The sequence below is a fragment of the Prunus mume genome, linkage group LG1 (genome assembly GCF_029339155.1).
Source record: "Prunus mume cultivar Tortuosa linkage group LG1, ASM2933915v1, whole genome shotgun sequence".
Taxonomy (NCBI): domain Eukaryota; kingdom Viridiplantae; phylum Streptophyta; class Magnoliopsida; order Rosales; family Rosaceae; genus Prunus; species Prunus mume.
This window is the reverse complement of record NC_142698.1, coordinates 22,968,972-22,983,001: the sequence shown is the minus strand read 5'-3', so window position 1 is coordinate 22,983,001 and position 14,030 is coordinate 22,968,972. Positions and strand designations below refer to the sequence as shown.

Below are 14,030 nucleotides of genomic sequence, written 5' to 3'. Positions count from 1 at the left end.
TCACTCATATTGTTAATATTACGGAATAAATGGCCTAGGCGGGCGCTAAGGCGGGCTAGGCAGTCTAGGCGGTTGCTAGGCGGTCACTAGGCCGACTCTAGGCTAGGAAGTCTAGGCGATCGCTAGGCGGGCACTAAGCGGTCCAATCGGGCTAGGTTGGGGCTAGGCGGTCTAGGCGGGCTAGGAGGACCAGGCAGCTAGGCGGGCTCTAGGCGGTCGCTAGGCGAGCACTAAGCGGTCTAGGCGGTTGCTAGGCGGCGCTAGGCGGGCTAGGTGGGCTAGGCTAGGCGGTTGCTAGGCGGTCCGTGGGCGGCCGCTAGGATCATCAATGGTGAAAAAATTGAAACGCGGTGTATTGGTAGGGAAAATAGGAGGGCTTTGTAGCACGCCACCGCCAATTTGGAGACTTGACGAGTGTTACTATCAGCAAGACAACAACAACAACCCTGTTCTGAATTTCTCCCACAACTCTTCAAAATTTCATCCAGTTTTGGGATCAAACAATAATTCTTCGGAATTTTACGACGATGATTACAATGACGAAGAAGATGGTGGTGGCTGGGAGCGTGGTACAGTTTAAAATATTCTATTTAAATAGCCGAACGGCTATATTCTATTTATAGAGTATAGCCGGCTCTACGTTTAGAATATTCTGTTTATATTCGGCTATACTCTTCAACACATTCCATTTATAGAGTCCAGCCGCGCGGCTATACTGTTAGATGATCTACTTATAGAGTATTTCCGCGGGCTGTACTATTCGATATTCTATTTATATAGTATAGCCGGGCGGCTATACTGTTAACATATTCTATTCCTTTGTCCATCTGAGAGTTTAGTCCAACCAAATTCTCTCTCTCCCTCTCTCTCTCTCTCTCTCTCAAATACCAAGAAAATGGCGAAAGGCGAACGCAGGGTGTTGTTGGTATTGGGGGACTACGTGGAAGACTACGAGGCGATGGTTCCATTTTAAGCACTGCAGGAATATGGAGTGTCCGTTGATGCCGTCTGTCCTGGCAAGAAAGCTGGTGATATCTGTCGCACAGCCATTCATCAACTTTCTCCTGCTCACCAGGTCACCCTCCTCTGCTTCTTTTGCCTTTTCCTTTTTCTATTTGTAATGAAAATCGTTTTCTTTAGCCTCATTACATCACTTGAGCACTGTCAATTGGTCTTTTCCATGCTCTGTAATTAAGCACACTCAATTAGATTGAAGATTGAATGCTTACTTCACTTGAATTTGTAAACCCAAAACAAGAAATTTGTCTCAAAGATTGAAGTGCTTACAATTCTCACATATGGGATTATGTTGCCTCCTCTAAAATTTGGAATCTATTGGGACTGGAAATTAGTTTGTCAAGTTTACGAACGAACATCACGCTTTCAAGTTTAGTTTTTTGCATCAGCCAATCTTTGGTAGCCTTAATTATAGACAAAATGAATACGTTTTGTTGTTGATTAGAGCCGCTCTATTAGATTGACAAATAGCAATCCGTAGGTTATAGTTCTAGGTTGTGTGGACAGCGAGACTAAAGTAAGCTCAAACAAGAACACATGTTAGGAGCTTTTGTTAGAGTGCTTGCTCATTCATTATGAGCCTAGAGAACCAACCTGTATTGAGCTTGAGTTCTGGGGACAAGACAGCGTGAACAAATTCTTGGCTCCAACGTCACTGCGTACACCATATTCAATAAACAAAATTGCATTAGTGCCCTCGTCTCTAAGTGAAAATAACCTGATAATGGGCTACCTAGGTTTACTGAATCGTGATCTGTGTTTAACTTACAAATCTTCAAATGCTACATGTCTTTCTGGTCCCCCTTTGTTTTAATATGTGTTTTGGTTTTCTGTATTTTTTTCTTTGGTTGCAGACTTATTCTGAATCACGTGGTCACAATTTCGCACTCAATGCAACATTTGATGACATTGAATTTAACAAATATGATGGATTAATAATACCAGGAGGACGGGCACCTGAATATCTTGCTGTGGATGCGTCGGTTTTAGAATTGGTGAGAAAGTTTTCTGACTCCTGAAAGCCAATTGCTTTGGTTTGCCATGGGCAACTTGTCCCAGCAGCTGCAGGCTCGGTTAAAGGTAGGAAGCGTACGGCCTTCCCAGCTGACAGACCTGTACTTGTTGCTGCAGGTGCTTATTGGGTGGAACCCGAGACCTTGTTGGTGTGTGTTGTTGATGGTAATATGATTACTGGGGCTACATATGAAGGCCATCCTGAGTTATTTAGGCTTTTTGTGAAGGCGCTAGGAGGTAACATAACTGGTTCAGATAGGAGGATCCTGTTTCTCCGTGGGGTAAGTTTTATTTTCCTTCGTAGTGCAATGAGAAATATGAAATTGTGATGCCGATCAATATTGAGTATATATAGTATCGAGATTTGCCCTTTTACAGATACTTCTGAAAGATAGTGAAAATAACCTGAATAGGCTTTACCAGATTTGCCACAATTCTGGTGTGATAAGCTTCCATCATTCATTCCTATGTGTTTTTTCAATGTTTTGGTGGTATGATTCATTGGTCTGCCTACCTGGGTCCGTTGCCCATTGGAATACTTGTTTGTCAGGTCATTTGTGTGAGTTGGGAACTTGTGAAAGTAAATCCAAACATGCATACTGGTCATTTTTGAAGTTGTTTGAATTATGGATTCTAAACATGATACATAGACAAGTACATCCTTTATGAATTTTAAAAGACTTCTTTACTTTAATTTTCCGGAAAGTTGACTGCGGAAGAATTTCAATTTCCCCCTTCCCCCAAAACTGAATTTCAATCTACTGTGGTAAGATCTCATGTCCCGACTAAGCTGTGGTCGCTCATCCCTCACCCTGTTTAATTTTTCAGATGAATTAGTGGGCAAGAAAATGACTAATAAACCAGTTGAGGTTGAATCAGATGAGAGTGTTAGAGCTTTATTTCTTAAATGTAAAGTTGTAAGATTTTTAGGAGATATTCTTATAAGAGATGTTTATTTTAAACCCTATGTCGGCTTTCTTTTTATTTTTTTTATTTTTTATTTTCTCACGGGGCGCATCTACGCCTATACTATATATATATATATATATAATCAAAAAGCGGGAGAGGGGCGAAGAAACTCGATCAGCTACTAGAGACGAGCAAGGGCGGGATATATATATATATATATAGTATAGCCGAGCGGCTATACTATTTTTAAATATAAAAAGTTCCCCACCCAACTGGAGCCACGTGTCAACACATGTCTTCTTAAAAAATTTCAAAGAGTACAGCTGCTATACTAATTTTAATATAAAAGGACTCCAACCATTTGGCGCCACGTGTCAAAACATGTCTTACTTAAAGAAATTCCAAAACTGAGTCTAGCCGACGGCTATACTATTTTTTAATATAAAAAAGACCCCCAGCTATTATGCCCCACGTGTCAACTCATATCTTTTATAAGAAAATAAAACTGAGTATAGCCACTCGGCTGTATTATTTTTTTTTAAAAAAAGATTCCATCCATTAGGCGCCACGTGTCAACACATGTCTTTTTAAAAAAAATTCAAAACTGAGTATAGCCGCTCGGCTACACTATTTTTAAATATAAAAAAGACTCCAGCCATTAGGCGCCATGTGTCAACACATGCCTTTTTTTAAAATTTCAAAACTAAGTATCGCCACGCGGCTGTACTCGTTTTTAAAATAAAAAAATAACGAAGAACCTCTTTCGTTTAAAGCCACGTGTCAAAAATGGGTATAGCCGCCAGGCTACAAAAATATTCTAGTATAGCCGACCGGCTATACTATTTAATTAACAAATTAATAATAAACCTAATTGCATACGTTAGCACCTTATGGATATTAATTTGCAACATATCCAAAGTTGATATTAATCTTCCTCTATGTGATATTTTAATATAATTTTTATACCATGTGTTATTCTTATGCAATAATGTGTGAGAATTATTTGTATAATACATGAATTTGTGTGTGTTAAAAATTTTATAAAAAGTACGTGAAATTTTTTATTTAAATAATTAACTAATTGGTTTAAATTTAAATTTGTGTGTGTCACTGAAAATTTTGTAAAAACTACGTGTACAAAACATTATAAATACCGTACGTACATGTACAATACGACTATTGTATGTTTGCTTTTTAAAGAGAAAGTGAGACGTTTATAGAATATGAATGTATTGTTGAAAAATACGTACCTACATATGTGTATATATGTATATATATATATATATATGAATACATATGTAAAAGACTATAGCCGCTCGTCTATACTATTTATTAAATTCAATTTATAAAAAAAAAACCAATAACGCCTCTTGCCTATACTATAAATCTAAAACTGAGTATAGCCGGTCGGCTATACTATTTTAAATATAAAAAAGGTCCCCCACCCATTTGGCGCCACGTGTCAACGCATGTCTTTTTAAAAAAATCAAAACTAAAATAGCCGCTCGGCTATAATAATTTTTAATATAAAAAAGGCCCCAACCATTTGGCGCCACGTGTCAAAAACCTGTCTATCATAAAAAATTTCAAAACTGATTATAGTCGTTCGGCTATACTATTTTTTAATATAAAAAAAGATCCCCGAGCCATTATGCCCCACGTGTCAACACATGTCTTTTTAAAAAAAAATTCAAAACTGAGTATAGCCGTTCGGCTAGACTATTTTAATATAAAAAAGACTCAAGCCATTAGGCGCCACGTGTCAACACGTCTTTTTAACTGCTTATAGCCGTTGCGGCTGTAACGTTTTTGAAAATAAAAAATAAAGAAGAATAAGTATAGCCGCCCGGCTATACCGTGTCTTTATAAAAACAATTCTAGTATAGCCGCACGGCTATACTATTTAATTAAAATTTTAATAATAAATCTAGTTGCATTCGTTTGTACCTTGTGGATATTAATTTGCAATATATCCAAAGTAGATATTAATCTTCCTCTATTTGATGTTTTAATATAATTTTTATACCATGTGTTATTCTTATTCAATAATGTGTTGAAATTATTTGTATAATACGTGAATTTGTGTGTGTTACTGAAAATTTTGTAAAAAGTACGTAAATTATTTTATTTAAATAATTAACTAATTGGTTTTAATTTGAATCATAGAGCCTAAGTTTGAGATTGCTGTCACTTTTAAAAAAAAGTTGATTATGCTATGCTTTGAAAATAATTAGCTATAAAATAAAGCAGCTCCGTGTTTGGTAAATTTTAGTATAAAATTATTGTAACTGTGAATAACGACTAAAATAGACATGACATGTTAAAAGTGTTATGTACTAATCATGTGGTGGTAGTGGTAGTGATGGAGTGGAGGTAGTGGTGGTGATGAAGGTGGAGTTGGTGGTTGTGGTAGTGGTGGTGGTGGTGGTGAGGATGGCAATTGTGGAGGTAGTGGTGGTGGTGGTGTGGTATTGTGGAGGTTTTAGAGGAGGAGATGGTGGTGGTGGTGGTGGTGTTGGCGCATTGGTGGAGTTGGTAGTGGATGTGGAGTTTTGGAGGAGGAGGTGGTGGAGGTGGAGGGAGGAGGTGGTGGTTGTGGTGGTGGTGGTGGAGGATGAGGAGGAGAAGGATGTGGTGGTGGTGGTGGAGGTAGTGAATGTGGTGGTGCAAGTGGTGGAAGTGAATGGATGGTGGAGTTGGATGTGGAGGGAGGTGGTGTCATTTTTTAAAATGAATGATAGTATATTGGGAATTAAAAAAATTCATTAAAATTTCATCTCTGCTTCTTTTGAAAGCAACTTTGAAAAGCAACCTAGCCTACTTTTAAAAGCTGCTGTCAAAAGGTTGGCGAAAAAGCAATCCCAAACGGGGCCTGAGCCCCAAAGCCCAAGGCCTATCTTTTGATTAATTAAATATATTAATTAACCATCGACCCAATTAACTAGGCATTTAACCTTAAGCCATACCCACAAGCCACTCAATTAGGCCACTTGCATAGCCAATACAAACTATTCTATTTCCAATAGTAAGTCTTATAAAGACTTCCAAGGAACTCTATTGTTCCAATGTGGGAACTCAAACATGTTTGCAGTCAGCACTATGAAATTTCATGTCTACATGGTGCTGACTGCAACATAATACGCACACAACATCGTTGTATTTCTGTTGTGTCTGTTGCTGCTCGTATATCCTCTGAAAGGGAAGAGAATCTTGGTGAAACTGTTGGTTATCATATCTGCTTGGAATCAAAACGTTCTGCTCGAAAAAACATGAATTTTGCACCACTGGAGTATTACTTAGACCGTTGGTAATACAATTTTTCTAATATGTTTCCGACACCTGCATGATCCATGGTGTTATAATTTATTAACCTCTGATTCCCCTTATTTTATTTCACCTGTTTTTTCAAATACTAAATTTCCTCAATCTATTTCTAAGAAAAATTGTGCTGGCTACAAACATAGCAGAGAGTAGTATCACCATAGATGATGTTGTGTATGTCATAGACTGTGGAAGGTCAAAGGAAACCAGTTATGCTGCTTTAAACAAGTTGGCTTGTCTATTACCATCATGGATTTCAAAGGCTTCAGCACATCAGTTATAATTTACTACCAGAAGTAACCGAATTCAAGGTTTTACCTGTATGTCAAACTTGTTGAGACTCAACCAAGGTGGATCCATTTATGGTTTGTCAAAATAAACATTTTATTAAATTTTATTGCTTTGGTGATGATTCCAGAGGCGACAGCGTGCTGGCCGTGTGCAGCCTGGGGTTTGTTACACACTATATCCAAAAATGATCCATGATGCAATGCTCCAATATCAGTTACCTGAAATTTTCCAAACACCTTTGCAAGTTTGCTGCTTGGAGCTGTTGGGTGTTTTTTGGCTAAGGCACTTCGGCCACCAGATCCTCTTGCTGTTCAAATGCAATCGAACTTCTCAAAACCACTGGAGCTTTAGATAACATAGAGGAGATTACTCCGCTTGGCATGTAAGTTATGCTAGTCTCTACTGAATATCAGCTATGGTAGTTGACTGAAAAATCTTACATGACAGGTCGCCATCTTTGCACACTACCATTGGATCCAAACATTGGGAAGATGCTTCTAATGGGTTCTATCTTTCAATGCCTGAATCATGCCTTAACAATTCCAGCTGCCCTTGCTCATCGTGACCCTTTTGTCCTACCAATAAATAGGAAAGAGGATGCTGATGCTGCAAAACGATACTATGGTTTTCCTTAAATTTTGAAAACAACGTATAGCCGGGCGGTTTTACTCGTTTTAAAATGTTTATTTTCGTAAAAGAGTATAGCCGAACGGCGATACTGTTTTTGACACGTAAGAGCTAGGCCCGTGCTTTTTTAAAATTTATAAATAGTATAGCCGGCCCGTGCTTTTTTAAAATTTATAAATAGTATAGCCGGGCGGCTATACTCGGTTTGTAATTTTTTTTTAAAATCGTACAGCCGACCGGCTTAGAAAAAAATAGATTGTTTAAGAAATAGTATATCCGTGCGGCTATACTTGTTTTGCTATTTTTTTTAAAAATAGTATAGCCGCCTGACTTTACTGTTTTGACACATGGCACCAGAGCCCTTTTTTTATATATATAAAATAGTATAGCCACTCAGCTATACTTTTTAAAATGAAAATTTAATCTGGGATATTTCGCTGGCATAGACCTTTGCCAACGAACATTTGTCGGGACAACTTTTTCTTTTAAAAAAAAATAAGTATAAAATTAGTTTCTTTACTTTTGTTTTCTGGCCTACTTCTTTAATTTAATATATGTAATTAAGTAATATGTTAGTCTTTTTTTAATTACTTTAATTAGTAATTATATTTTAAACAACAAATAGAATAATGAAATTAAATATGGAGTTTGCTCCACTAGGATACAACTTTCTAAATCAAAGTCCTATCACTAGGGCTTTGATTTCTAGTGAAATTTGTGTGTTTATCTATGCGGACTCCAAGATTTAAAAATGTTTTGGGCTAAATTTTTCTTAAATACTTACAACTTATTGAAAACTCGACAAGTGAATTTTATTAATGACAACTTAAAAAAGCATCAGGGACATAATGAATCTTACCTCTCAAAATGCTAGTACATGTAGATAAAAACATACTTAAATAGTTTTTTTTTAATATAGTATAAACGATAGTCTAAAATAGTAGATATTAAATAACTTTTTCTTACTGTTTTAAATTAGCAGGCTTGGGCAAGTGGGTGGGCTTTTCTTTTGGGTTTTTTACTTTTCAAAAACTGGTGATATGGTATGGGCTGGTTTTGGGCCGTTGAAAATTCAAATTTGTTTTCTGGTAAAATGTTAAAAATAAAGTTGTCTGAGATTAATATCTGCAGCGTCGTATTTAAAGAAATGGGTAAAATGACGGTAGTGCGGAGGTGACGTAGAGGCAATTACGGATTATATAATTTAATTTTCATCCTTTATTCACTTTCTTCCTAAAAGTAAATAACCAAAAATCAAACCTGCTCTGCTGATCACCAAAAAATTGACTGATAAACAAGCTCGGCCTCCATTTGATTGCAAAAGGGGGAAAATGGAGAGAGCTAGGATTCTCAGATTGAGATTGGGAATTTGAGGTGGATCTGCAATTGAAAACTCCGTGATACGAATTTGGGAGCTGGTTGGATCGAATCAAATTCGATTTTCCAAAATCTAGAAAGTAAGGTCAGAATTTCAGCTGTTCCTGCCGAGAGACAAATCTGTTCTTGTAAATTTTGAATTTCGAATCTTTGGTATGAAAATTTGGAAAGATCGAAACAAAGAGAGGCAATTTTTAGGTGTTACGCTTTGGATGAACAGCTGTTGGTAGGTGGGTAACCTCATTTGAGCTCAATTCTGAATTGCAAGGTACCTGAAACCCACAAGAACACTCTTTTCGGCGATGCACTGAATTTGTAGCTTAATTTTCTAAGAATTCATCTTTCATTTGTATTAGTATCCACAAATAAAATATGCATGCCCGGCATCGCAATCCTGGAAATGGGTACAGGTCCAATTCCATGGGTATGGGGATGGGCATGGCTCCCAATTCTCGGATCTCCCCAGAGACTTCTCTGAGGGGCCATAGTTTTTACAACTCCGAACACCGAAACTTCAATCGCGGTTTTGGCCGCCCCAAATCTTTCCAGCCACCTCCAGCTCCGCCGCCTCCGCCTCCGCCTCCAGCTCCGCCCCGCAAAGGCGACATCTTTATGGAAGCGGGCGCCTTGCCGCTGAGTATTTGGTATCTCAGGGGCTGCTGCCTCCGAATGCGCTCCCCGCCAAATGGCAGAACACTAGTTTAAAGAAGCAAGTTGGGGAGTTTCAGGAGGCTGACCATTTGCAAATTGCATCAGAAGGCCGGACTTCGGCTCTTGCTCGGTTGGGGAATTCGGTTTCGGATGGAGGGTCAAGAAGGGGAAGGTTTGGTGTTGATGAATTTAGCAGCAACACAAGGAATCATTTCAAGGGAAAGAGGAGAAATGGGGCTGGATCATATCGGGGTGGTTATGGCTCGGATTGGGGACGAGACTATGGCAGGAGTGGTTCATTCTCGGATAGACATAGTAGGGCTTCCTCTGATAGGGAGGGTGATGAAGGTTCTGTTTCTGGACACCATGAGGAGCAGAAGCTCAGTAAAGATGCTGGTAATAATGCATTGCAACAAAACTCCAGTCCAAGCGAGTTGAGGCCCAAGAGTGAGGATGCAGTGGATTCAGAATCTAAATTGAACAAGGGCCGATACCCAGATGATGATATGAGTTCAAAACCAAGTTCTTCTGGAGCTTGGAAAGATGGTCCAAATGAAACTGATGAAGTTGGTGAGGAACCTGCCAAGGTATCGGATAAAGAGATGAAGGATCAAGATTGTGCCAACAATGAGGAAACTGAGAAACAAAGTGTTTCGGAGAACTTACTGATGCAGCTTGGTGCTGCAGAAGCTGAGGGTGAGGGTGATTCCTCAGGCAAGAATGGGACTGACTTGCTAACACTCTGCAAATTTGCCAAGGTGCCCACTAGAATCCGCTCATCATTGACGCATAGGGGTCCAAAGGTTGATGATACACTTCCAAATACCCAAGAGGGGACCACCTCTGACGCTGGCGTCGAACACAAAGAATGTCAAGCTTTAGTTAAAAACGGTTCCGTTGATGTTTCTTTAGGTACCACACTATTAGATAAAACTCATTATGATAATTGTCTCAACCCTGAAACCTCTAAAGCTCAGTCCAGTCATTCTGCTGAAAATTTGGTAGAATCAGGTCCTGAATATGGTAGTATTGAGCAGAACAGATATGCAAGGTCCCAGTCTTTGCCAGGTAGAGCTTTTGTAAATGTGCAAGAATCAACTCAGGGACCTGTAGGGCTTAGGAGTTCCAGCTTTGTAGTTAAGGAAAGGGGTGAAAAAAGGATTTTGGAAGAACATGATCAGCTGGAGGAAGCCAAAAAACCAAGACAATGGCTTCCTTACATGGTTACAGAGGCAGATGATTGTTTCGAGCTTTCAAACTTGAGTGAAAAGAAAGTAAATTCACTGGAAGAAAACGGTTCTGGTGAGAAATTGATTATAGCTGTTGATCAGGAGAGCTCGGTGATGAATGAATCCCAATCCCAAAAAGATGGAGGTGAAGCCTGCATCGAGTTTGTACAAGAAAAGAAGCCTTTTCAGAATTCATTCAAGATCTGCGACCTTAATCTCATGCAGGTTTGTGATGCACATGAGAATCGTGATACTGATCCTATAATAGATTATCGGGCTAATTCTGGAATGAAGAAAAAAGTAGCTCCTGTTGATGTTGACTTATCAATGAATAACTCCAATGTGTCTGGTGAGAACAGTAGACACACTGTCGATGTTAAAGAGATTGAAGTCATTGATTTAGAAAATGACTCTATCCAAGAAAACAAGGCCTTCGATGATGCAGAAAGAAAGTAAGTTTATCCTACTAGCATTCAACTTCATGAAATTGATATGATTTTCTATTTGGATAATAATATAGTAAAACCTTGCTTCCCATAAAAGAAAAAACGTTGTAGAATAGTCAGTTTGGCTCTCTCCATTTAGATTTAAGTGCTTTGTGAGCTGCAGCTGATAGTTTTTTCTTTGTTAGTCTATTTTTTTTTTTTCCTAGTTTCTTTGACATGTATTTTTCTTTTTGATCTAATTTTGTTTCAATATACAGGCCACAGACTGAATTTACTCCTCTGGAGGGCTTTCCTAACCATGCACAGAATACTAGTGATATCCCTGATGTTCAAGATGGTTATGGACTTATGATCTCGGAATTGCTGGGAAACGATTTCCCAAATTGTTCTTCAGTACCAGAGGATCTTAATTCAATGCATAACGAAATTGGCCTTCATAATGGAGAGGTACTGTCATTAATTCAATGCATAATGCCTGGTGGTTATTTGATCAGAAATGCATATAAATGGATTACTTGAATTTATACATCTATATGCATCATAATTGTTCCCATTTGGCTTATTTATTGTGATGGAAATGCATTGCTATAAGCATATGTCTCACACATTAAACAACTGATGTTTCTCCTTTTATTTGGCCGATTGTTCCAGGAGACTCTTGCCGACGATGATGCAATATATATGGCTCTTGGAGAAATACCATTAAGTATGCCACATTTTTAATACACTGGTTTGTTTTCTAATGAATCTCAAATGTCAAGTTCTGTCTGAGTGATGTTTGGATTATTGGTGTGGGTGTGGGTGTGTGTGTTAGAACATTTATATGGTAGTGTGCTTTTAGCTATTACATGCCTTGTACCAACTACCAGCAAGTTAGTGCACAAATTTCCATATATTTAATCAATTTTGACAGCTTTTGGTCATCCTAGAATGGGTGGAAGCAAAGGAAATGCTCAATAAGTACCCTAAGCTGTTCCTTTCAACTCGTTCTATGTGTTTGAATATGTTGCACCGGACATGAATATGAGATGGGAATTGTAAATTAGTGATACTAGATGTAACTTGAACAAGTTTTGCTCCAAAAGAACCTAAATTAAAATGAGAAAAACTAGAATGAGTTGCTTGAGGTAACTAATAGTCTGTAATATATGTTTGCTTCTGGACAAACACAGAATCCGATTGATTAAAGCACGAAACTTCTTGTCATAGGAAAACAATTTTGTCTACCATTATTTATCTGTAGATTTTCCCAAATCTGATAGAGGTGCAGGTGTAACAATTAAACCTTGGTAAAGTTGTTTCAGTTCCATTTAAAATTCGTTGAAGAAACTCAAAAATATTACCCATAAGTTAGTTACATAAAACACATATAGATATTTAAATGTTAGGTTGCTAGTAGTAATTTAGAGGAAAATGGCTACTAGGTTTTTATCATTATAGTATAGCAACCATGTAGTAGAGTTCGAAATGAGGAAGCTATTACGCAAAGGGCAATGATTTCCCCATTCCTATTTTATCCACTTACACTCCTTTTTTAGTTATAAAAAAAGGAGTGTAAGTGGATAAAATAGGAGAAAAAGGAGTGCAAAATGACTGAAAGGTAGGGGTTATTGATTAGTTATAAAAAAAGGAGTGTAAGTGGATAAAATAGGAGAAAAAGGGGAAATCACCACTCTTACGCAAAATGACTGAAAGGTAGGGGTTATTGATTAGTGTGAATACGACCTTTTTTGTCAGAGAAAAGTCCTGGGTTGCAGCAAATTTTGCAACAAGGATCTGAAGAAGTACTGATTTATTTTCGCTATCTTAAAAAATTAGGAAGCATAATTTTTGCAATTTGTTGTGTGATGCATTTACCTTTAATGGTATTTTTGGCTTTTCAACTTTATACTATTTCTCCAATCCTTTATTTTGCTTGTCTAACAATACTTCTTAAATTACTTATGCAGCCTTTTTGAGGCCCTGGGAGCAGCCAACCCCGCAGGAGTATGAGAAGCCCTTTTGATCCAGCCAATCATAAAATTTCTCAGATGTATAATTCGGTATGCTTAGCGTTGGTCATTGTGGTTTCTTTTGTCCTATCACTAGCTCTATTAAGTGGCAACCTTGCTTTGATTGATTTTTTTTTCTTTTTTTCACTTATTAAGGGTGCAAGTAAATCTCTTCCTCTTGTAGGATGTTTAAGGATGTTGAATGATTTTAATTCTCTGTTACACCTTGTTCTTACGTGAAACATGTTAATCATGTTGATTGGCAGTAGTGGTTGCCATCTGTTACTTGTCTGTTTTCGGTTTCTCAGTGACTTAACACATAGATCTTACACTTTTTGTTCATATTGATTGGCAGAAATGGTTGAACTCATTTGGTACCTTCTTTCCTCGCTGACTTAACATATACAAATGATGCTAAGGTTAGGTGTTACACAGAGAGTAATATTACATGGTAAATATTGAAGACAGATAATCCATGACATTGTGGTGATTGGAAGTCCGTTATATGACTACTGGGATCTTAACCGTTTCAACTCCCCGCATATTAGGGTTTTAGCGCAGATAAACTAGTTTGTTTGCAAATCTTCAAATCTTCATATTTTTCCTTTGTTCGAATGGATTCGTTGTCAAGATAATTTGTAAAAGGTTTGCACGACTTGTTTTGAGTTGTGATGGGAGAGTCTCTATTGTTGCATTGGTGTTTGATAACCCTATAAGAAAAAGTGTTCCTTGAACTTTCATTTCCTCTAGTTCTTTCAAGAACCTAAATTTCATTGTGTTTTCTAGAGAAGCTACAAGCCTGCTCAACTGAACATGCTGTCCTTGAGTGGACAGATTCCACAACTTCTTTGGAGAAATATCTCATTCTGTCATCTTGATATGTAGCACATAGAGAGATAGAGACTACATCATGCCTTTATCTTATTTCTTACATTTCTTTTGGTTTTCAATTTGAAAATTTTGCTTTTTCAATAAAGAATTGGCCTTTGATTATAATAAAATCTAGAGGTGTGAGTTGCTTGAGAATGGATGAGAACTGCTATGATGAATAAGTGATACTGCTTCCTCAAGTTCACATGCCTGAAAGTCCCCAGAAAGAGAGAGTTTATGAAATTCACATATAAGGTTGCTGTTGGAGCTTAAAATTTTTGGTCCAG

At 37.8% G+C, this 14,030-nt stretch overlaps 1 protein-coding gene and 1 long non-coding RNA gene across 2 annotated transcripts; both read left to right on the top strand.

The window, feature by feature from the left end:
• Window positions 1–883: 883 nt before the first annotated feature.
• LOC103318656 (uncharacterized) lies at window positions 884–2,854 on the top strand. Its single transcript, XR_016122281.1, has 3 exons — window positions 884–1,075; window positions 1,872–2,012; window positions 2,149–2,854. It is a non-coding gene; the product is annotated as an uncharacterized LOC103318656 (long non-coding RNA).
• A 5,923-nt stretch (window positions 2,855–8,777) lies between these two features.
• On the top strand, window positions 8,778–13,158 carry LOC103318645 (uncharacterized protein At4g26450). Its single transcript, XM_089046475.1, is given in 5 exon segments — window positions 8,778–9,160; window positions 9,163–10,888; window positions 11,140–11,329; window positions 11,534–11,588; window positions 12,832–13,158. Coding segments are annotated over 5 exon segments (2,259 nt in total). The 5' UTR covers window positions 8,778–8,928; the 3' UTR covers window positions 12,888–13,158.
• Window positions 13,159–14,030: the final 872 nt, after the last annotated feature.